The sequence below is a fragment of the Lytechinus variegatus genome, chromosome 1, assembly GCF_018143015.1.
Source record: "Lytechinus variegatus isolate NC3 chromosome 1, Lvar_3.0, whole genome shotgun sequence".
In the NCBI taxonomy this organism is placed as follows: Eukaryota; Metazoa; Echinodermata; class Echinoidea; order Temnopleuroida; family Toxopneustidae; genus Lytechinus; species Lytechinus variegatus.
In genome coordinates, this window is record NC_054740.1 from 6,715,553 (window position 1) to 6,741,006 (window position 25,454).

Consider the following 25,454-nt stretch of genomic DNA (forward strand, 5'->3'; position numbering starts at 1 on the left):
TTGTCAAATCTGACATCTTTCCTTGATTCTGATTGGCTGAGGGGCACTGTTCCTATGGTAACTGTCGGATGAACTGGTACTTGTCGAATAAAATGTCCGACAGGTCCTTTCATGAAACGCCCCCAGATGCATAGGAAAGTGACCAACCACCAAGCATTAGATTTACTTTTAATCCTAAGGATTAAGTCTTAAACCTCAAATGTAAATCCCGTAGCTCTAAATTGAAATCTTCCAGGTCTAAATCTAAATCTTATGTTCATCTGGTCACTAATTATTTTATTAATTATCAATTATTAAATATTTTGAAGCCTTTAAAATTTATAGTGCTTGATGAAAAGACGATGAAAAGAGAGGAAAGGGGAAAATAATGTTAATACAGTGTTTAAAACAAACTCTGGTAAAAACTGAAAACTAAGGTTGGTCTGATTTCTGCCATTGACTTTAACACAGGGCAAAAACTCTGGTAAAAACAACCTGAGTTTTCTCAGGTAAAAAGTTTTATGCAACGGACCCCAGAAAGACAAGAGGAATCATTAGAAAGCATGAAATAAAATGAAAATACAATGAAAATTTTAATACATTAAAGCAAAAATACATAACAAAATGCAAAAAAAGTAAACAAGAGAAATGGTACATTCATCAGTTTGGTAAGAAAGCAAGTGAGAAAGAGAAAAGGAGGGTGGGGAGGAGGAGACAGAGAAAAGATTCAAAGAGAGAGGTGGTAGACATGAAAGGGAAAAGAAAAAGAAAGAACATAGATCAAGAGAAAGAGAGGATGGAAGAATGAGAAATATACAGAAAGAGAGAGGAAGAGAGAGAGAGGAAGAAAGAAGGGAAAGAGAGAGAGAGGGAATGAAAAAGCTGGAAAACACCATTATGAAGTGAGAAACCTTTGGACAGATAGAAACCCAACCCATGTCACTGTCAGTTACCCCTACCCCATTTGAATTTATTTCATAGCTATTGGATATTCCTTTAACTCTCTCATAACAACGCGGATGCAAATCCCTTTCAATATTCCTTGGAGTATGAAATTGTTTCCCCCTAATTTAAAATGCACATAAATACATATAGCCAAAGCCACTGGAGTCTGAATATGGTATGATACTAGGTCTGTAGCATCTAACTGTCATCGTAAGGGAGTGAATTTCTCCATGATCTAAAGGCATGTGGGAATTAGGGCGTATGCTTAGAATACAGTTGTTAAGATGAAGAAATGCATAGAGGCAATTCCCTTCTCTCTCTTAAAAGCATAGATGAGTATATACTGTGTTGTTGCATGGACACCTTTTCCCTGTTATGTATAATAAAGAAATGAAAAGCAAATATATTATCAAAATAGCATGTTTTGAGTGTTTACAAAATGTGTTAGTCCTCAAAATTGCATTTTGTAAAATTAAGTAATGCTATGATTTTTTGGTTTATTTTGTTTCTGTATGGCAGAAAAATGGGGACTTTATGATAGACACAAAGTAAACTAACACATTCTATATCTTGACAATGAGTGATACATGTGAAATATTGCATTTGCTGATTGGCCAAAACAAAACAAAAAAAGATGCTACATCCTGAAATAAAGATTTATATGAGAGATGGAAACGTGTCACTTGATAGATTGTGCCACACATTATCCAAATATACAAACCATATATCTTCTGAGATATTTGATGTTTTGTAATATGATAAAATTTAAAGATAAGTGAATAATATTCAAATTTCAAACAAAATGAATTTGAGGAACGAGATCAAACATTCCCAAAAAAATGTTTGCTTGATTTGTGTAACAAAAAAGGTTAAAATTGAAATCATGAAAATCAGGCATTGTCATTTCATCATGTAATGTCATTTTAAAGTCTGTCAGATCTGTGCTTTTAAGACATGGTACAAATTCATAACGGGAATTGAGAAAACACTATGATATCAATAACATGACCATTCCAGCATTCTTGGTATATTGAGGTCATTCTGTTCATCTAAAACGCTCTGCAAAATGCAGTCTCAACAACGATGAAAATGTATTTCCCATTATCGTATCCCTTGCTTCATGGTCATAGTCACTCTTACATCAAAGCTTTTTTATTATCATGCCCTGTCTTTTATCTAATCTATGAATGTCTCTCATATCCTAATGATACAGCTTGTCCTGTACATTCTTAATGTTATTCTGTGTCAGTTGACTGCAATGACATTGACCAGTTATTCCTGTAGAACTGGTTAATAGTCATATGATTTTTTTTTCATCCGAAATGGATACAGAATTTCATTTCATAAATTATGCATCCCAGGAAATGATAAGATTATCCAGTGCAATTTGAATGCTGGGTCCTGGAATCGATATCGATCGTGAAGGCAGCTTGAACTAGTATGGTTACTAAATATGACATTACACGAGTGGAAAAGTCTCAAAATAGACATATAGGACTGAAATGGCCAAAGGAGTCATGCTTTAAAAATGATTCAAAATCATCTAGATGTGGTACAGTCTAGACTAAAATCATTGACCCCCCCCCCCTTTCAGATGTGGCATATTCAAATGAAAAAAAAAAGGCTGGCTTCAATTCCTTTCAAACACATGCCTTTCAAGCAAACTCCCTCCAAAGATTACACTTTATAGCCTTTGAAAACACATCTATCCAATTAATTTCAACAATGCTTTAAAGGTCAAGTCCACCCCAGAAAAAATGTTGATTTGAAAAAATTAGAGAAAAATCCAACTAGAATAACGCTGAAAAATTTCATCAAAATTGGATGTAAAATAAGAAATTTATGACATATTTAAAGTTTCGCTTATTTTTCACAAAACAGTGATACGCACAATTCAGTGACATCCAAATGAGACAGTCGATGATGTCCTTCACTCACTATTTCTTCTTTATTTTTATTATGGTTTGAATTATCTAACAATATTTCATTTTTTTTATTTGACAATAAGGACCAACTTGACTAAACCATATAGTTTTAAACAATGCAGATTCTACAGGTTCAGGGAGGAATTAATTGTTTCACTTTACAATGAGGTGAGGAGGAAATTAGAATATTTCATATTTCATATAGCAAAATACAAAAGAAATAGTCCCCACATTTGCATACCGACCAGGGTGTGCGTAAAACTGTTTTGTGACATTAAGCAAAACTTTAAGATTTCATAACTTTCTTACTTTTCAACAGATTTGATAAAATTTTCAGTGTTATGCTTGTTGGATTTTTCTCTTTAGTTCAAATCATCTATTGTTGGGGTGGACTTGTCCTTTAAACAGCACTTTGAATCCTCTGAAAAAGACATTTTCCAATATTACCTTGATTAGTTCAATCACATATACATTAATGAAAATGCATCACCAGATATCTGCCAATCACATTAAATGGGATTTTACATTGGAATGTATCATTCACTTCAGGTGGTTTATGAATATCTGCAGGTATTTCTAATGAAAGTTTCAGTAAGATTCTCAAGTTGAACCACCTGTATGATACACACCATTCTCTATCTATCAAGTGTAATAACAGAAGGGGCTTTAGTGTTTATAGTAGACCCTTAATGGGCTGATAGATGTGGCCTTCCCAATTAACCTAATTCAAGATGCAATAAATCTCCTTCAATGAAGGCAGATGCACTCTGACGTCACACTATGTCAAAACCCACCGAACTGGTATTTTAACAGCAGCAATGTCACTGAAGATATCAAATATTATGGTGAAAGGATGAATATTATCATAACATATCTCCAATAAAAACAAGTTGTTTGAATTTTTTTTAAATATATGAATAGATATAGGCCTTTATCAAAAACTTACTTAATGCCACATTTCAAGGGAATTTTGACGTCTATTTTAATACATTTAGGTGTTTAACCCCATCAACAGGTGTACCCCATGAACTTGAGTAAAAATCAAGTTTCAAACTGATGGGACCTTACATGGTAGGCCTACACTCTAAAAACAAATCAGTCAAAATTACTAATTAATAGGATCAGCTGGGTGCAACTGTTATTCTTGTCATATATGACTGTTTTCAAGTCGTATTTTACTCGAACATAGTCATTTCTTATGTCACAAATGTGATTATCAGTGATTGTCAAATCAGTTGCCCCCAGCTGACTACTGGTCTGGTCAATTTGACTGATTAGTTTTAAGAGTCATTCTTAATTATATTCTTGAAATTACCCCCATGTTTCTATAGTACATTCTATTGAATGAGCATGTGTGATATGATTGCATGTCTACTCCGCTCAGGAAAAATGATATTGATGTAAGCAGGGCTATAGTGAAATTGACACTCTAAACTGTCATAACATTAAATATAAAATATATAATGGATGATAAAATAAAGAGGTGCCATGTCATTCTCTCCGGCAACAATTGCTCTGATGGAATATCTGCATGTTTAGCCAAACACAAAATCAAACCTCTAAAACTAAATAAACCCTAATCCTTACCTTCACATTATTCTGAACCAAAAACTCTATTACAATCCTAACTCTCATCCTATGCCCTCTGAGATATAAAGACTGGAGCATATGTCGGAGGACATGCCATGTCACAAAAAAAAAGAAGGTATGCTTTTTCGAGATACAAAAGAATGGCCAAACACTATTTTCTGCACAAAACAAAACAAATAAAAAAACCTATCGATATATATCCATGTATAAGTATATAAATATTTCAAATCATGGGCAAAATGATCAACTGATTCTCCACAGGGGCTCTATACCATACCTGAATATACATGTGTAAATGCATATTCACACCAATAGATACCTGTCCAAGCACATCTTGTGCCAATCATAGTTGACTAAGCATAGGCTTGGGGGAGAATTGAACAGAGAAGTAAATTGGATGGGACAGTACAGGTGTTGATCTACACACCACTCAATCTTGAAATCATGATTAAACCATAAAGCACTTTAGAGATTAGAACAGATACCCTGTCAGTGGGGAAACATTGCACCTTAGCCCCCTCCCCATCGTAGAGCTTTTCAAGCGAATAGAACACAAAAAAGCACTTTGTATCCCATCCCCTTCATAATCAGAAAAAATGATATCAGTAAGATGGAAAATGGAGAGGGAGGCGTGTTAAATCACTATGGATTACCAAGGCATATTACGCACATAGTTTGAGCAGGTGAGTAGAAACCAGTTCGTAAAATCACTATATGCAAACCTGCAACATCTAGGTTGCGGTTTTTACCCTATGCACAGTTCAGGAGACTGATAGAAATGTAGAAACAATGGTTAAGAGCCCTTGGTGAATTCAAAGGGAGGAAAATGAAGTTTCAAACAAATTCTTTTTTTTTTTCTTAATCTTTAAATGAGAATTTTGATCTGCAATTCGGTTAGCCGATAAGGTTGAAGACTGTCTTTCAGCATATATGCCAAAAACTAAGTTTCCGAAAACTTGAGCGAAAACTAGGTTCCTGACAGTTAATATAATCAGCAACAATTTGGGGTGATTTTATAAAAAAATTATACTCCCTTCGTATTAAATTTGGGAGGCATCTCATTTTACACAAAAATGGTCTCCAGTAGTGTATTATGAAGTAGAGTTAAAAAAAAATTTTTTAAATTATGAAACAGTCCTCTGGAATATCAGGTCAATGTCATTCCAATTAAATGATATTGTATTACCATTTAATTTAGATTTATAATTAAAATTCTCATTTCAATATAGCAGGTTGATAAAAATATGTCTGCATAACAGAAGAGTGATATAAACTGAACAAGGTCTTTGCGATGTCAGTACCTCTCCCCGTAAACTCTAAAATGAATTGCTTTTTACTCTTTAGTGTTTTATTCAGAAGAAGTAAAATCTACAAATATCACAATGCAATCGCTACTTCAGCTAGGGCTATCAATTATACTCTATCCAATTTCTTGCAAATCTTAATTGCTCATATAAAAAAATGACCAAAGTGGAATTGTCTCATGAGAAACAAATGCCTAAATGGTTTCCTGGTAATGACTTTCAATTTGACTCCTATTTGCAAAGAAAAATTGGACGAAGAGAGGGAGAGAGAAAGAGGAGAGAGAGGGGGGAAGAGTGAACGACAAACATGTTTAACTCCCATGTGTACCCTATCAGCAATCTTGTGATTAAATCAAATTGCTGCGCTCACGTTTCATACCTCTAGATTCAATAGAATAAATCATCATGCCACCTGTGCCATGCACCATCATCTATGAGAGATTGCGAATGGACCAGAATTGCCACACCGTGATTGATCGCAACTCGGTGCTCACTTTACACTTCCTGCGTACGGTGGCGGCAGGGGACATCACTCGCCTTTTTTAAGTTTGCCGATTATGGGTGCAACGACAATGTACAGAGTTTATATGTGAATGAGAAGCAGCAAGCGAATGTTGGCAACCATTGATCCATTGGGCAGGAAATCGCTATGACGTCCTTACAAGCGGAGAGGATCAGCGAGGGAATTAAGTCATTTGGTTTTGTTATGGTTTAATGCATGAATCCATTGATCAGGATGAAAGAGACAGCCAATCAAACATTCATGTTTGCAATATTTGCCTTGAGACGGTATAAAAATAACACCTGATGAAAACATTCTGTCAGTGATTTTCGCATACTTTTACTCTCAACCAATCATATGCATGCAATTGTAGTAGCTTATTCAGTGGAAATACTGACAAAACCTTACATGGAATGATCCCTATAGTATGTAACAGGGTCTTAAAGGTGCTAACTGTACCAAAAGATTTAGAATTGAAATCCTGGATATAATTGATATGGTAAAAGTATGTTCAGACAAGATGCAGAAATGTTAGAAACTTAAAAGAAGCACAGAATACAAAGGGCTTTTTAATTTGCACTGCCAGGAGCAAAATGCAAGAATGAACAGATAGCGAAATCAAAGAATGAAAAACAGAAGACAAAAGGTACAAACATGGTAAAAAAAATTGAGAGCTCTGATTGTATGTAAGATTGATTGATTAAAGTTGAATGACAATACCAACGCAATGTGTCATATCTAATTGTCTATTAAATATTAGTCTGTAAGATTATGCTAAATGGTAGAATGTGTTTTCTTATATAAGAAGATAACAGTAAATTTAGATTAAGCATCATCTGGTTATTTTTAAAATAATAGAATGCAAGTTTGAGCAAAAATATCTCTCCGTCGGCATGAAATAGCATCTACTAGCATTATGCTTGCAGCTTCCAGTATTTTACTGCACACATCTGCATGAGACTTATCGGACACCGTATTGAATTGACAAAACTAATGATAGGTGTATATCTATGAAGGTTGGACTTACATATCTGATGACCTTGAGCTGCATAGATGCTGCATCTGTATCATGTAGGTCAGCACACAGCTGGAGAATAGCATCATCATGAACAGTAGAACTGACCTGATGCTGACCTTGAGGGCCTCCCATGGCTACCCCGCCTCGAAGACGCTGCATACACACACCAATCTGTATCATGTAGAAAGAAGTAAATACATTTAATCGGGCTGCTTTAGCTGGATTAACTTCTGATGGTAAATTCTTTGAATCTTTTAGGAAAACAGAGATTCATTTTAGGATGAAGGATATCTTGGCCCATTCTGTAGAGATAACAACTATATTTGGCCTAGATGGTAACTACCATGGAAACCTTAATCAGACCTTCATTTTTGAGGAGCGCGATCATGCTGGCGCTCCTACCGCGCTCCTAAAAAAAAAATAAGGAGAGCAAAAAATCTTGCTCCTAAAATAATGAAAAAAAAATTGCTAAAATTTCACATCTTTAAATCCATGAAATGGCCTTCTTTTTTCCATAATTCCTTGAAATTACTTTGATTTAGTTGAAAACTATCAGAAAATGAAGAATATTCATCTCTTTCCCGACTCTGATTTTAATTGAAACTCGGTAAATATTGCAGTCCCATGTAGTCCCATATGTAGATTTTCATGGCAACACCATGGAAGTTTACATGTGGGAATACAATATTTACCGAGGTAAGTTCAAATCAGAGTCAGGAAAGAGGTGAATATTCTTAATTTTTCTGATATTTTCAACTAAATCAAAGTCATTTCAAGGAATTATGGAAAAAAGAAGGCCATTTCATGGATTTAAAGATGTAAAATGTGAAATTTTAGCAATTTTATTTTTTATTTTTAGCAGGAGCGCTTACGACATCTTGTAAACGTATTGACGTGACCCAGGCCTAGTTTCACCACAGATTAATTATTAGCTAACACAGCTATTGCATATACAATGTTAAGAAAAATCTACTATTTATCATACATGTATTGTAATGAATTGATTTGGGCTCCTCACGGAGAGCGATTCTGAGGAGCTCAATTGAGCTCCTCAAAAAAATAAGGAGAGCGATTTATTGAGCTCCACGAAATTATAAACGTGAAGGACTGCTTAATTGTGATTGGATGCTGAGCACCGTTACCATGGTAGTTTCCAAATAAGCTACGTTTATAATTGTATCTCTTTAGGAAATGAGTCCCTAGAGTTTAGACTGAACCCTTCAAATCAGATTGTCATAATTTATGAATGCAATGTTGTAGAGTTTGATCGCCTACTAATCATATACATTTTAGGAGTGTAGTTGATAGATAAGAGGGCTACACTGAGCAATTAGGAGGGACCAGCCAGGAAATTTACTGAAAGATCAGATCTTTTCATAAGCATGACATTTTAACAAAGCAATGTAATTGATGAATTCAGCATCAATCCAGTAAAACACTTTAGAATGCAACAGATGTGAGAAGGGATCATTTTTAGTATAATTTGCTCCAGAGCTTCCACTCTAATTCACTTTATGTAGCCGCCAATAACTTGTGGTTTTAAGCAATTTAAAACTAATGATGAAGGATACGCTCTATTATTACCAACAGGGTAGCACAAATTGAATACATGGCACAGGTCATTCATCAATACTATAATATAATGTCATGTACAGGTAACCAATGAACAGGAAGGAATAGAGTTGGATGAATACTACAGGGCCTTGATGCTGAAAGATTGCAGTGTTTTAACAACAAAAAACAACCAAAAAAAGAGAAACAAATGCAGGTCCTAAAGATTCACTTACAAAAAAAGATGAATTTCATTTGATTTCTTGAGTTGCATCTGATTAAATATCTTTCTGTAAGAAAACCCAGGGAGATTATATATACTGTTCTTCAAGACAGTACTTGTACCTTGTTTGTCTTTTTTTGTACAAAAATCACACAATACAAATGGTCATTATATCAAATTATACATCCTCAATGTATCGTCTTTATAAATTTGTTATCAATATCAAGGTTCATGAAAATGAAACTAAATTTTCAAGGAAAAGGGGAAAAGAGCCCCACAAAATGGTTACCCAAAAACTAACAACTTTTGCAACAATTGCAAAAGTTGATTTTTATCTGATGCATGTCACATGAGCCCTTGTAGCAAGACAAGGTATCTAAAAATGACAAAATAATGAATAATTTGTAAATTTACTTAATGCATTATTTTTTTTTAAATAGAAGTTTTTAGCAAACATAATGTCTGATTCGTAAAATGAAAGAAAATGGAATATTTCAAGTTTCTATGACCCCTTTGAAAAAATCTTTCAGCTGTCCATATGACAAAATCAGATAAGTCTAGAGCTCTATCGGTGTGTATCCTTACACCATGTTCTGACAGGTCACTATCACCCATGAGGATTGATTGACCCATATACATATGAAAAGTATTGGACAGCAACATCGTAGGATCATCTCAAACTCCTACTTGGTAATTTCAGATATGGCTCTCTCTCTCTCTACGCTCTGTTCTTGTGACACAGAATGGGTAGAGAGTATCAGTGCTGACAATGGAGTGTTTCAACTCAGTTACAACTAAATTGTATGTAAAAAACAATTGTAAGAATTGCAACTGATTGAAAAATCACAATTGCTTTCTGGTCTGCTTTCGGCAATATGAATCCTACATATCAGTTTCATTCTTTAAACTGATTCATCAGTTGCCAATTTTTAACTGATATTTTCAAATATGTTTCAAGAAACATCCCCCTGGCAATGTGTTTTATGATACAAACAATATGGCCCACATGCATAATATTGAGCATCACTTTGACTTTTGGTAGAGGGTGGGGCAGAGGATTATAATTTTCTTTCTATGTTTTTACTTCTTCTTTTTTATGAATGAAAATAAGATAAAATCAGCAGAAAAAAGGGGGAGCAATACAAACAAAATGTTTATTTTGGATAGGATGTTGATTTCTTTCAGATTTCTGAATGGAATGAAAACCAAAGCAATGTGAACAGCCATAATAAGGAGGAGGTTTGACACGCTCCTATACAAAAGCACACATCTCGGGAGTATTGGATGACCAAGATACATGTGTCGGAGAGGTAAATTGACGCTACGCTGGACATGATGAATTGCAAACAAGACTTTGATGGTTGCGATAGAGCAACATGCCATACGTGAACATCAACACAACTACCTTAGAGTGCCATATAATACCCCATGAATACCAATGTATCAAAGAAGATTGGCTCATCCTCTATAAGAGAGAGTTAAGGTAACACTCCTCCTCATTCTCCTTCTTCTCCTCCTTTTTCTTTTTCTTATTCTTCTTCTCATTCTTCTTCTCCTACTTCTCTTTCTTCTTTTTTCTCTCCTTCATGTTTTAAATCTACTTCTTTCTTCTTCTCCTCCTCCATTTCATATTCATTCTCCTTTTCCTATTTATTCTCCTTCTCCTTATTTTCCCTCTCCCTTTTTTTCTTTATGTTAGCGTTATTTACGCAATTGCGTACTTTTTTAAAGCTATAGAGCCCCCTTTTTTACTCAATGAAAAATTCTGAAAAAATTGACCCACTTCTGTTTCCTTTCTAATATGAAACCGTAGATCTGGATCTCATAACACTAGACTCAAACCGGGAATGGGAACATGACTCCATCAGAACGTCATTAACATTCTTCCCCATCGATCTCATGCCTGTGTAATGACCAACATGTATGTGTATGTATGGGAACATGCTCTGAATTTCGAATTCGACTGTCAATCTGTCTCCATCGTGTAGACATAATGTGCATCAAATCAGAAGCCCCCCCCCACAGTGTACCCTGTCACATGCTTTGATTCAGAAGGCAGTAATGCAATACCATAACAAACTCATCATCCATTGAATGTAATTGATACAGTCTTATTCTCGACCTGTCTGATCTTTGTAATGTCAATCTCATGTCAAACTTTGATTAGTGTGCTTCTGTGCTAGATGGATTGTATGACCCCTGTATTCTTTCCCCCAACGTCAGAAAAGATATGGTTTATTTGTTGTTGTTGTTATTTTGTTCAAACCAAGATGACATCCTCCTGTTTACAAATATATTACTCCAAACCACCAGTGGACCCCCCCCCCTCCCCCACACAGACACGATCACCCACAGAACTCTATACAAAAAATAGGATAAAATACAAGAAAGAGATATAGCCAGCTAGAAACCTGAGAACTATCAATGAATATCGTTTGCCCAATCTTCTGTAGATATTAACCTACTCTAAACCTTGTATCTATCCATGATCCCTAATGACCCCATCTAAGGTAGATATTAACATATTACACTGTAATATCAGGGTGTTAAAACTGACAACAGTTGGTGTCCCTAGAGGAGCACACACTGAGATTTTAAAATTACACCCTAGACTTTGAACATAACACTACAGAGTGTTTAAGTATCAACAGAAGGTGTTGTAATAGCCCCCATGTGTGTAGACCTAACAGTGTACATTTAATTCCGGAGTAATATGACTTGTTTGTTTAACACAGGATTTGTTGCGTATGAACCTGAGGTCCATAGATGATCACTAATGACCCCATATTAAGTACAGAATTCAATAAGATATTGATATTAAATCACTGAGATCAAGCAATGTTCATGGCATCGTTGATTCAATACCACCATCACATACCAAATTAATTTGAAAAGTTGTGACAGAGTGTTCTAATAATTAGAATGTTATGAATATCCATACTTCATGTCATCCAACGACGTGACTGCAAATTACCAGAGTATGTCAAAATATTTCTGCTTTATAAAAGAACCTCATATTGCAAATCAGAAAATGATTATCAATGCACAGCACTTTTTTGTAATGAATCTATTTTGACATATTACTTTTAGGGTGTTCTGAATCAAGTGTGTCAATGACTCAACACATCCTGATAATTAAGTCAATGAATATTACTGTGGGAAAATATTTAAATAACAAACAGAAATTGTATTTTATTTCCAGCAGCTGGTAAGCTACTTGAATAATGTAATGTAATGAATGTTTGAAAAATGAATTTCAAGGTTTTTTATTCAGAGAGAATACTATATACTTACTTTAAGGCAAGCCATGTATGGAATCCTTGAGAATCGGCACTCAAACCACGTTAGACAAATTGAATCAGATGACAGGCCTACATTCACTATATACCATGTACCTAACCCTGAACTGGCAGACGCAAAAATTATTTAATGAACTCTACAGACAAGCTGGAACCTATACACGGTGCATTCATGGAGAAATCTAATGGAATCAATACAATGTTTTCAATGTGACATGCAATCATGATCATGTTCACGTAACGATCTAGACTTGGATGGGATGCGCTAACGCTCCGCTTGAAAAGGAAGAGTCTCTTTCCGGATCGTGTAAAAACAAGCGACCTTGTTCTCCTCTTGGCCTCCTCGCCACAACACTCTCCCGCTCCACTGAAGATCTAATTGAATAGATCCACTACCAAAATCCCTCCTTTACGGTCATGCCCCGATGGATAGATGCTCAACAATGTTTGAAGAACGCAGAGAATATGCCCGTTCTCGCTAAAAGGAAGATGGGGAATTAATAAACGGACATCTGGACACAAGGCTTGATGTTCACATCAACTTTTCCTAATGCTCTTCATCGAATGACAGAAATGCTCCAAGCGTGAACCATACTGCCTAACATCTCAGCTGACGTCATGTATAAAACATGGATGTCTCAAACCCGAAAAAGAAAATGCATGCGGTAGAGCAATAGTTCTTTGATTTCAAAGAAACAACTCTAATGATTAAAAATTCCTTTCTACTGATTAGAAATTGTGATAAGTCATTACTTTCTCAATCCAATTTAGGTTTTAAATCCTTAGTAAATTGGATTGAGAAAACAGCAACGATTTTGTCTGTTAATCAGTAGACAGGCATCAAACGTTTCTCTCAAATCCAAAAAGACAGTGCTCTCCTCAAACCCTAGTCCTTTCATGGTTTGTTATTCATGTGTGATCCTCCCTACAATGAGTCCCAGAGTGCCTCAACCTAAATTTAAATTCAGTAAGAAGTGGTTTTCTTTTTCTACTTGACATTTTCTTCACCTACTCAATCTTTCTGCACATGAGTATGGCTTGAAATAATAGCGCACAGCTGCGCCGCCAAAAAATCTTGACCTAACTGTCACTTTTCATTGTTTTTTTTACACTTAAATTAAGAATTAATATCCTCATCCTATAAAAAGCTTTAGATTATCTAAATGAATTGATGAACGGTATTTTCACAAATATATATGATATTTGACCCCTAAATTTTGCAATTCAATATGAAAAAAAGAATTGATCTTAAGAACCAATTCAAAATGCAATGTAATCCATTCCAAAAAAAGTTTTGAAATTACATACTTTACATTCACTTATTTTGAGATTCTTCTCCATTAAATTATCATAACACTTACAGCTTTCGTTCTCATAATCTCTCCCAAATGTTACTACCAGAATAGTACACTGTACATTATAATTTAAGGCATATAATCCCCCAAAAAATTATGTAAACTGTAAGATTGAATTGGAAACCTTAAAAAAGAATACTGAATGAAAAATCTTAAATCCCACCCTTGTTGATTAAGTTGCCCTGTTTCTTCAAGCAAATTTCTATGGTAATTAGAAATAGCAAGATTTGGGATGAATTGAGGTTGGTATTTGTTCCTTCTATGATTCAAGAAACCATTTAACAGAACAGTATAAAGTGAGATAATCTTCATTCAATTAAGCCCTTGATCCCCTCTCAGAGTTGCTAACTTCAATATTCACCTTTCAGGGAGAATTTACTGTATATTTACGAGGTAGATCTTTCTTATTTACACTTACACAATCCAATTGAAGAAATCAATGTAGGAATGCTTTGGGGAAAAAAAAAATCACTTGAAAATTTGTCAGTCTTTCAGGGAGTTTGCTGGACTTGCCAGCCCTGCTCTCAGTCTATTAACTCTTTCACTTCTCATGTCATACTGTTATCATGCCAAAGTACTAAATGCCTCTCTTATTTATCAACTTCAACTGCAAAAACACTTTGATACAGTGAAACATGTCTTTAAATATCCAGTGGAGACATAAAAAGTGGTGTTTATGAGCAATTGGCCTTAAAAGCGCCGTGGTTACTCTCGCCTTTGGCAAGGCGTCAGTCCACAATTTGCAACTCTCCACCCAGGTGTTAAATGGGTACCCGGTAGGATGCGAAAGCCTATGTAGTATGCCTAGCAATTGAGTCTTGGAACTCTTGTTGGAATGCTCCCCAGGGAGTGGAGAAGGTGCATACATTGTATGCGGGCATGCAAGGACCCGATGACTGGGGTAATAATATATCTGTAAATCGCTTAGAGACGTCTTTCCGATGTGTTAAACGCTATATAAATGCGGAATATTATTATTAAAAGACCTTTAATATTCAAGTAGAAAGACTTAAAAGGGAAACAAAATTTGGGCATTTAAAGACAGGTGGCATTTTTTTAAAAAGTGGTCACTTAACCAAATTTGACTACATTACATATTTAGATAACTGACTTAACTCTGACTGTTTAAAACAGAAAAAATAATATCAGGAAGAGGAATCTAAAAAAACATGACTGGATCACCCCTACAGTCTGCAGCTATGCAGCAAAGCAGGAAAAGTGGGTCGAAAGATCCTCTGTGGGGTTGCTATCATTCCCCATGTGATACATGAGCTTCTACTAAGCAAAATAAGAGGGTAGAGTTAGAGAGGTCTAGCAAGGGATTGGCTTTCATTTTTGTCCCTACCAATAGTTTGCCTGATCGTGAAAAGCGCTTGTGGTCACGTCAGGGCAAGGTGTCCCTTACGCCATAATTCCACGTTTTCTTCTGAGGTACAACAATTAGAGATAGCGGGTAAGTCGTGACTGAAGGCTATAGTTGCATGTTGTTGTTTTATCAAGGGATGGAGCCTAGGAAGGAAGAGATGCCCAGAATGACGGATGAAACCGCCATTTGGATAGCAACCATGATATGCATAATTAGTTTTTTCTCTCGCTCTGGAAATGAAATCTTACTCCTCTCAAATCGATTCTCTATGCTTTCTTTATCTTGCCATTTGAAGTCTTGTTTTCCATATGCTTAAACAGTAAAATGCCCTCCATGTGTAGTTCTCATCCTATATTGCATAAATTTGCATCTGTAAAATATCCTTAACTTTCTTTTCACCAAATGATTAATATATCCATAGAGTACTATTGTTTCAATGTAAGTTTTTGAAAGAAAAGAGAAAACAAAAAGTTTTGAGCATTATAAAGAGAAAAAATCAAAATAAGTAAAAAGCTTTTCAGTCGATAGTTTTAATAGATAAAAAAAAACCTGAATGTGACTGAAACTTGACAACCATTGATTCAAGATATGTGAAGATGGTGTGGTGTTTTACCGCAAGTCACACTCATATCCTATTTTAACCAGTGAAAAAGTATTCTTTGATTTTTTTGGGGTGGGAGGGGGGGGGGGCCTGAGCATTAGTAAATATAGTTCAATATGACTTAGTACTTGAATCCCCAAAACTATTTTAATAATGCTAAAGTATAAAAGCATAGAGGTCTATGAATCATCATCATCAACAGATACATCTACATCCACATCCTTCCGATTCCAGATGTTTCTCTCATAGCTTTCCTTTGCCATCTTGATACAGTCTGTACCACATAAGAAGAAATCAGAGACTTTCTTTTTTCCTTCCTTCTAAATGAGAGCATTGGGCTCCTCAAGAGGACATGGATTTGTGACAGTTATTATTCAGGGTCGCTACCCTCTCCAGCTTCTTCATCACAATTTTGAAACTCTTTACTAGCCTCTTATGGAGCGCATCTTGAGCGCTCTACAACCAGCTCTTCAAAACACCATCTAAGGTTTCCTCCACCCTATCACTGACATAGAGCACAGGTGTGCTAGTCTTCACTTGCTAGACTTCATTAGGAATATTGCCGCCGCCGAGTGCATTAGGGTTAGATGTATTATGGAAATGTGAATAAATGTCAACTTTGTAGCCATAGCACAAGTTCACAGGGTAGTCTTCAAAAGATGGATTTGCATGGTCAGGGGCTCGATGCTGAAGAATTGAAATCAAATTTTCAGGACTAGTGATTGATTTGGATAATTTGCCAAAGGACCCATTATTTTGCTAAGCACCAAAGTCGACTTGTGATTCTGATCTAGAGATAAACCGATGAAATAACCCGCTAATAGTGTCTTCATTACATATAATCTTTGGGATCATTCTGACCGAGATGCATGTAGTTTGCCAGATCAGATAGCATAGTTATTTTAAAACTCTGGCTGATTGAGCGAAGCCTTAAGTACCTAATAGGAGTTCAGTCCTTGTACAATTTCCAAGACAGCCTCGCTATTTTTGCAGTAAGCTATCGATTACATAGAAACGCATAATCATCCTTGTCTATTCTAAGGAGTTATACCTGTTATCAATATTATAATCCATGTCATTTCAAAATATTTGAAAAAAAAAGAAAAGGACTGAAGTACAATAACAATAAAGATTTCACTAGCTGAGCAACAGATATTATGAAAACCATCTCTGGAGGTACAAATTTATGAATTTCTATTGATTAAAATCATCATATTATGTAAGGATATTGAAAAGTATAAAGCCCTTAATAAAACATTAATAGATTAACAAAAGAAGACAATGTTTATTCTATGATCTCATACAAATACATACATGTAAGTATAAACTTTTATTTATTAGAATCATTATGTACTTATAAAACTTATGACATAAGCATAATTAAAGGAAAAAGGTGAAGACTGCTGCAACACAGATACAGCACTAAAGCACAACATATTCCATAATATCTGGGACTAAGAGAATGAGATTGGCTGACAATCATCATACCCTAACAGGGGAAGAGAGACTCTCCTATGGGACGTGACCATTGTCTTGTTCTGGATATTTCAAGTCTTCTTATTCTCTCTCTCATCTTCATATATAAGATGTGCAAACTGGCCACATTGTTTGAAGAGAAGGATCCAGGTTAATAATCGCTCTCATTTCCATGATCACAATCTTCCCATGGAGCAACTGACTTTGCAGCATGGAATACTCCATTGTGGTAGAATTCAACGCTCCAATATTCAAACATTCTAACATCAATCTAGTTGTCTGTGATGGCACATAAAAGCCATGTAAATGAAACATCTAGAAAAATAACATGCGCACTAGAGTTTGATTTCATTTGAATGATTTTAATTTCATTTGAATTTTTCTTTAATAAATATTCCATCGGCAAACTGCACTGCATAAAACTGAAGTGCAACCAATTGTAATGTAAATGATAATCACACAATAATTAATCACCAACGATTATCTCAGGTACCTTTTCATGCTCAACTATTTTAGTATTTAGGGCCCTGGTCACTGTTTCATAATTTAGCATGTAAAATTCAAAATTTAATTCCAGAAAAGGGTTTTTTTTTTCATCACATGAAAGCCAGTTTTATATTTCCAGAAATATTCTCTCTGAAGGTGCATTTACATTACCCTAAGTCATAAGTGAGTTGCCAATAAATTATTCTGCATTCTGAAAAGCATGCCTTCTGTAAAGCAAATCTACACAACATATCCCATGACTTTTCCTGTATTCCCATACAAACTAGAAAATAAATAGCATTAAAGCCCGGAGGATGAAGATTTGTTTCTTTATCAAAACAGCTCTGATGACAAACATTATCTTCCAAATGATACCGATACAATAAGGGAACATCCAGTCTTCCTACAAAGTCAGAGGAATCTAACGTTCTATCAGTAGTCAACGAGAACAAACAGATAATAGAGATAATAAAACTGCAGAAATCCAGGAAAAGCATTGGTTCGATAATAATAATAATAATAATAATAACCAATTTTTATACACTCTAAATTACAAGGATTTGAAATAAGTCCACATGGACTGTAGTTAGGGACCAATCGAATTCCGGATTTAGTTTGAATCCTTAAGATTCATTTTTTTAATCTCAAAAGGTTTAAATTTAAATCATTTGAGATTTAAATTTGAGTCTTTAGGATTAAAACTAAATCCAAAAATCGATTGGTCCCTAACTACAGTCCATCTGGACTTATTTTAAATCCCTGTAATTTAGAGTGTATATAGCGCTTTCCCCAGAATTGGTTACCCAAAGTGCGTTACAGCATATTATTACCCCGGTCATTGGATTCATTTCAATCAAGCACGAAAAGTGCACAATTTCCACTCCCTGGGGAGCATTCCTTGCACAGGAGAGGGGGGGTACTTTACATAGCTAAGGTCTTCTATGAAGTTTTAACATTATCTTTTTGTAATGACTTATCCATGTCAGACTAAAATTCAAACTTAAATAGATTTCCTTACTTTCACTGAAATAATGATTTTATTTCATAGTTCCGACATTTGCAGTTTATATGGTGACAAATAAGAGCTTTTTATAAATATATGTCTGCAAGTAATCAATCTGTTTTGTTTTGTTGTTCAATTCTGCATTTTGATAAAAATACAAAGCGATATCTCCATACAAACGATATCTCCTTTACAAACGATCATATGGATAATCTCAAGCAAAGCCTGTGCACTCTAAGAACCATTGGTTCAACTTTGCATCTTTTACTAATGACACACTTGTAAAGGCCCCCTCATACCTAACCAAATTGCCTGAAATATGCCTTGCGATGGCTGGCGAAATGCATTTAAAAAAAAATTGTTTTCAATGGTAACTGATAGACAATCATATTTACCCTCCATGTTTGGGGTCGTACACCTTATGAACTAACAGGTGCGATAATTCAAATTCGAATTTTGAACATGTTTAAAATTTCCCAACGAATTGAAAAATTGTTGGTCATCTGTTTGAACTCACATCTCTTATTTAGTCTGTGGTAATCGTTCGTTCGTCGTTCATGTGTTATTGTCACCCATAGTCCTCCATCGCGCTCTTGCCAAAGTGGATCAATCTCGAAAGAACCCTTAACGAAGCAACACGATGACACAAATACAAGAACGCCCAATCTATTCCCTCGGCTTCGTTTCTAATCGCATGCCATTTCACACCATTGCTAACTGTTCGTTCGTCTTATTGGGTTATATTAACCCTTCGTTCGCCTTCGGTTGCAATTTACTCAGAGGTGAACCGAGACATTGATATCCTTCGCATTTCATATTTACCTTTCGCTTACCGTTCGTTGATAAAATTTGACAATAGTTACTGATCGCATGATTTGACAGAAATTTTGTTTAAATTCATTTAATTCACATCCATTTTTCCCATTCGTCTCCCTTCGTCCGCCTACAATTGGTCAGGTCCATGTAAAAGAACACCTTTACAGACCTGTGTAGAACTGTGCACCTTCCTGGTGCAACTAAGCCTATGAACATTTGCACCTTCAAACATGTTCTAAATTTGGCATCGACTAGCTAGCATCTTCAAACATGCAAATGTGAACATATTTCCAGAAAGCGCTGAATCTTTGGAAATTTCTTGGTGATGCAAAGTACAGAAAGTTGTTTCGCACTACCAGTGCAGACATCTCATACCATGGCAATGGGAAGGACCAACCAGCCATGAATGAAGATTACAAATAATTTGGATTATCAATTATAATAAATATTTTTAGGACTTAGTTGGCCATGTTAAGCAACAAAAACAAGTCAAATTAAAGTGAAGAAAAAATTGATTTTAGAACCGACAAAAGAGTATGATTAAACAGTTAGTGAATGAGATATAATGCTGCATTATTTCTCAAGTTTTACATTATGCTCTTGTAAGTTAAATGGAACCTACTATAAATAAAGCCTTGTGAGTTTGGTAATTTCATGTTTCTTTTCTTTCATGTAAAATGTGCACCTGTCATGTTGGCGGGGGGAAAAATGAATTCACTCTTTCCAAATTCATCAAATTCATTAAAATTTGACCTTTCAAGAAATGAAAGATGTACAATTTGTGGTTCCCAATCAGACTGTTTTCCTGATTTTTTTTTGTCATGAAGGAATATGTTATTTGTTTACAAAATATATCACTGAGAAATGCAATATTTCAAAAAAATATATCAAACTTTTACCTAAATCTTTATTACTGCCTCATTAAAAATGAATGTACCGGTTCAGCATTGTATGTAAAAGCAACATCATAACAAAACTGATTTTTAAAGAGATGTTTGTGAAGCTGAATCATATAGAAATGAAAGCTTCTTAGTTGAATTTTACCTCTCAATTCCTAGGTTTAATCCATAGTCAATACACTTGTTTATTGTGAATTATCAAGTCTCTTTGAATATATGATGTCATCCATGCATCCTACACTCTAAAAACAAATCAGTCAAAAATTACTAGTTAACTGGTTTATAGGGTCAGCTGGGTGCAACTGTTATTCTAGTCATATTTGACTATTTTCTAGTCGTATTTTACTAGAAATTGAGTTATTTCTGACTAGAATATATGTCAGAAGTGTGACTAGACATATCAGTTGCACCCAGCTGACTACTGGTCTAGTTTATTTGACTGATTTGTTTTAAGAGTGTAGGGATTCTTCCTTTCTTACTGATATGGTAAAAGGAAAAGGAAGTGTTGACCAAAATAATAACTCAAGAGCCACATACAATCACTTATTTTTCAGAAATCTTTCTCTAGCAAGGTTTCGTAAATTCTTTTATGCACTTTTCTACAATGCATTCAATCAGTAGATATCTGTTGGAATAATATGAAAGTAACTTTCAAATTATCTATCTTCCCACTCAATTCATGGCCACCCCACCCAATAACCTCCCACTCCTGTCATCCCCCCCCCCACCACCACCACCAATAAAAGATACTAATGCACAGTGGGAGGATAAGAGGTGGTTATCCTATGGGATATACTTTTTTCTCAGAGCAGACATCAAAAATTGATATCACTGGATGGAAAAATACATGTACAAGGAAGACAGAAAATTGTGATGAACAAAGAATCCAGAGAGCTGATATCCCCAAAATGACCTTCATCTACCCACACCCCCCCCCCCAACACACAAACCAATTTCCCCATTTCATCTTTCATTTGCTGCTCATCTTCAAAATGAGACAATGGAGAGGGGGGAAAACGAAGGGAGGAATCATAAAACTAGTGCTTGGAGGTATCCAGGAGAAATTGTATATCTCTGATTGGGTGCCAGGAGATTGAATGGTTGTTATGGCCCGATTGGCCCGGAGAGACGTATCGGAAATCGTTGCCCTGGAACACAGTGAAGGTGCTCTTGTTATTCCATGGAATTCGGGAGCCTCGCGATGTGACGGATGTATCGTCTTCCCATCATTGAGTTAGGACTGCCAATGCTAGGTGGTGGTGGGAATACTACTGGAAATTGGGGTCATTTGGAAGGATTGTAATTGTAAGGTTTCCTGATCAAACAGCATAGAGACAGGACAGGTGCTATAATATAAAGGTGGTGTCACACCTTGGCGTTTTAGACAGCGTATGCCCGACGTATCAAAATTTCTCTAAAACGTCGGCATACGCTGAACTTTGATTTTTTTTTTCAACTCTGGGCGTATACTTAGCGTATTCATAACGAGTTGGACGTATACATAACGTATTAGTAACTTATATCGAACGCTTCGTTAACTTATAAGTAACGTATTCCAACGAATGCTTAGCGTATTGCTGGCGTACACAACTTATGCCCTACGATAGCCTAACTTACGCATAGCGCGCGGCAGCGTATTGCTGACGAACACGTGTCGTAGCCTATAAAAAGGCTGCCGCTCGACTATTCAAATCATAACCGCACGATACATCACCTATCAACACCACCGCCATGCCGAAGAAAACTCCTGTGAACCCAACCTTTATATACCAATTCCTATAAACATGATAAACGTTGTCAATACGCCATTATACGGTAGCTGTAAGTTATAAACACGTTCAGTAAGTTTTGTGGTCGTCCGGAGCACGTCTTCATACGTCAATATACGTTGGAGTTAAGTTACACATACGTTCAAAGCACGTTACTCATAGGTTAGAAGTTTTAGGGTACGCTGGACATTATCTCGACGTACATCGACTTATGAGTAACTTACGAGTAACGTGTGTCAACGTGTATCAACGATCGCCATAAGTTGCCTACAACTTATGGCCCGCATATGCGGGACGTATGAGCCTTACGCTGGCATACGTCGAAAAATTTTGTGCTTGCACAAAATTTTCGACGACCTCGCCGTATGACGACGTATACCAGCGTGTTTTAGCGTACTCTTAACGTATGCAAAACTTACCCGTAACGTATTCGACGTTCGCCAGCGTATTCGCCAAATTCCTCATACGTCGGGCATACGCTGTCTAAAACGCCAAGGTGTGACAGTGCCTTAAGGCTGGAGGAGGGGGAGCAGGGCAAACATTCCCCTTTTATCTCAGTTATCCCCACAATGCTACTTCATGTAAGTGTCCTAATCTTACTCAACAGCTCTATGGTATTTAGTTACCTTGTACTAATTAGAGTTTACTTGTTGCCTTAATGCATTAAACACTGAGAATAGGCAAAAAATATATTGCAACTTTGCATATGATTTAGAGCTGATGCATGTAACGAAAAATACAAGTTTACTTAATCAACAGATGTAAAGTGAGGGATTTGTTTCACCATGTCCGGGCACAGTCAAAGAAACATTTTGGCCCGAATTCACAAAGGTGGTTTCGTTTGAAACCATGGTTTTTAGAAACCGTGGGTTTTAGAAACCATGGTTTTTGAAAAACCATGGTTTCTAAAATTTGCGATTCACAAACGATGGTTTCTAAAACCCACGGTTTCAACAGTGGTCTCAAATGAAACCATGGTTTCAACAGTGGACTCAAATGAAACCATGGTTTAAACCACAGGTTTTACCTCAAAACCAGGGATTTCCCCTTTTTAGCGCGTACTGAGCATGCTCAGTTTCATTGAAAACTTACATTCTACAGCTAGCACTGGCATAAGTGGCAATACGGTCTGATTCTTCAATTACTACAACTTTCGTTTAAATATAAAAAAATGAAAAAGGTGTAATTTTGTGCGCTTCTAGCTACTATTATCTTGCGATTTCCAGGAAAAGATGTATTAGCTGCTGTATACTGTATTTGGTGATCGACTCGGCCCCGGGACCCCGCTCAAACAACTGACTTAATTTTGTGATCATAAATTATTTTCTTCACTTTTGTCGCAGAAGATAGACTGCCTTGTATTCCCTCAACTCAATTTCTTCATAGAAAGAGTAAAACTTAGTGTAGATGCCTGATTTGTTGAGGTTTGTCAACTTTATCTCTGATCGTGAGTAGCGAAAAACGGATTAAAGATTCGGGTGCTTTTCATCTCAATATTACTAGTAGCTCGGCCCCCGTAGCTGCCGGGGCGCTTCAGACCCGAAGATATCCCCAATGGAAGTGTGCATGTACAGTCAAAGACAAAGAGCCGAGCTTGGCTGAGTTTAGTTTACTACAACGACTTGTAGGACTAAGCCTGTTAATTCATCGATCAAAGAATGTCTATTGCTGCTCTCCTTCAGACAAAATTAGATGAAGCTTTACATTCATAGGATCTGCCCTTCTACTTTTTTAAAATAAATATATTTATTTTCCATGGTGTGTAGCTTGGTTTTAAGTGGTAATAGGCTTCAATTTCTTGACTTGTAGATGTTCGATTCATCATTCAGGCTAAAATTGCATGTATAGTACACATGCACAGGCGCTGCAGGGGGGGGTCGGGCGTTTTTTGCCACGGCCCCAAAAATGTATTAAAGGAAAATATACATGGGGGCCAGCTTGGGACGATATAATCCCGGCCCCAAAAATGTTCAAAAGCAAGGCTCTATGCAGCAGTTGCCCCCCCCCCTGGAATTTATTTTAAAAATGTAATTTTACTGAAAACTTTTATATCCACTGAAAATGTGCATGAAACTTTCAGTTTCTCTTTCAAAAATGCAAATTTGGTTAAGTATAGTGTTTACTATGTAATTATTCAACTTCATATGGCAAATAATAAAACCCACTTCACAGAGGGATATTATATTTCAAAACAAGTATTTTTACTGCTGAATTCTATCTTGTGTATATGCATTTTCCTGAGATGAATGGAGATATGAGAAAATGGAGATGTTGAGAGGGATGGAAATGAGAGGAATAGAGTTGATAAGGGTGATGGAGATAATGGGAGGAATGAAGGTGATGAGGGTGATGGAGATGAGGGATGGAGGGAAACTGAGGATGGAGATGAGAGGATAGAGTGATGGAGATGGTGAGATGAGGGATGGAGATGAACTCAGATGATAAGGGAGATGATTAGAGGAGAGATGTAGATGAGAGGGATACATATAAATAAGAGTGATGAAGATGAAAGGGGATGATCATTACTATCGTCATCAACATTACCATCATCATCAACACTAATATCACCATTGCCATCATCTTTGTCATCAACCTCATTATCATCACCATTACATGTATAACCACCACCACACTTGTCACCATCAGCAGCACCAACACCATCATCCTCATCACCACCAAATTCATCTTGATCATCTTCATGATTATTTCGTCCAAATCAGAAAAAAAGGCAAAAGACTACTCTTCTTTTATCATTTTTCTGTATATCTTTATTAAATTTGCATGAAACCATCTTGCACCTTGGAAAATCACACCAGGAAATTACATAAAATATAACACACTGAAAATCTAATAATCAATTGGCATTTTAAAAACATTGCAAAATTACAAACATTTGTGAAATAATAAGGTCTAAGTTTTCATGTATTGCCACATCATTCTTGTATTACAATACAATAATGGCCCAAATGAATAATTATTATTGTTAATTATTAACTGGTATTTTTCTGGTTGCCCGAGTCGAGCTCTACTTGTTAGGCTACCTGGTTTCCCAAACTAGGCCATCAGGTTATCCTTTGGGGTCAATTGAATTTTTTTTTTTTCCAAGAAAATGCATTAATTGCCCTTTTAATTTGTTTCATTCATGCTCCCTAAATGTGCATGTGCCAGGCCAAGCTAGTGTTTTCCTGTTTGCCAGAGTTGAGCTCTACTCATAAGGCTACCTGGTTGCCCTAGCTAGGCTGTTGCCCTGGGGACACTTTAAAAGAATACATTTCAACAAAAAACAAGGTGAACCACCAGTCTTGCCTGATATCACAATCAATCTAAAGTGTATGCTATATGATCTT

The 25,454-nt window shown here is 36.0% G+C and overlaps 1 protein-coding gene across 3 annotated transcripts in view; it reads right to left on the minus strand.

Annotated features, from left to right (window-relative positions):
- The window catches only part of LOC121415967 (cGMP-dependent 3',5'-cyclic phosphodiesterase-like), a 107,194-nt gene that overhangs the window by 59,650 nt on the left and 22,090 nt on the right, over nt 1-25,454 (minus strand). The window contains exons 1-2 of one of the 3 annotated variants that reach the window (XM_041609418.1): nt 12,332-12,598; nt 7,273-7,434 (exon numbers count right to left, since the gene is read on the minus strand). In XM_041609418.1, coding sequence (XP_041465352.1) covers nt 7,273-7,434; nt 12,332-12,346 — 177 coding nt within the window. In that variant the 5' untranslated portion in view covers nt 12,347-12,598. Of the gene's footprint in view, nt 1-7,272; nt 7,435-12,331; nt 12,599-25,454 lie in introns of those variants that run through there. The other 2 variants (XM_041609492.1, XM_041609567.1) reach the window with 2 other exon arrangements.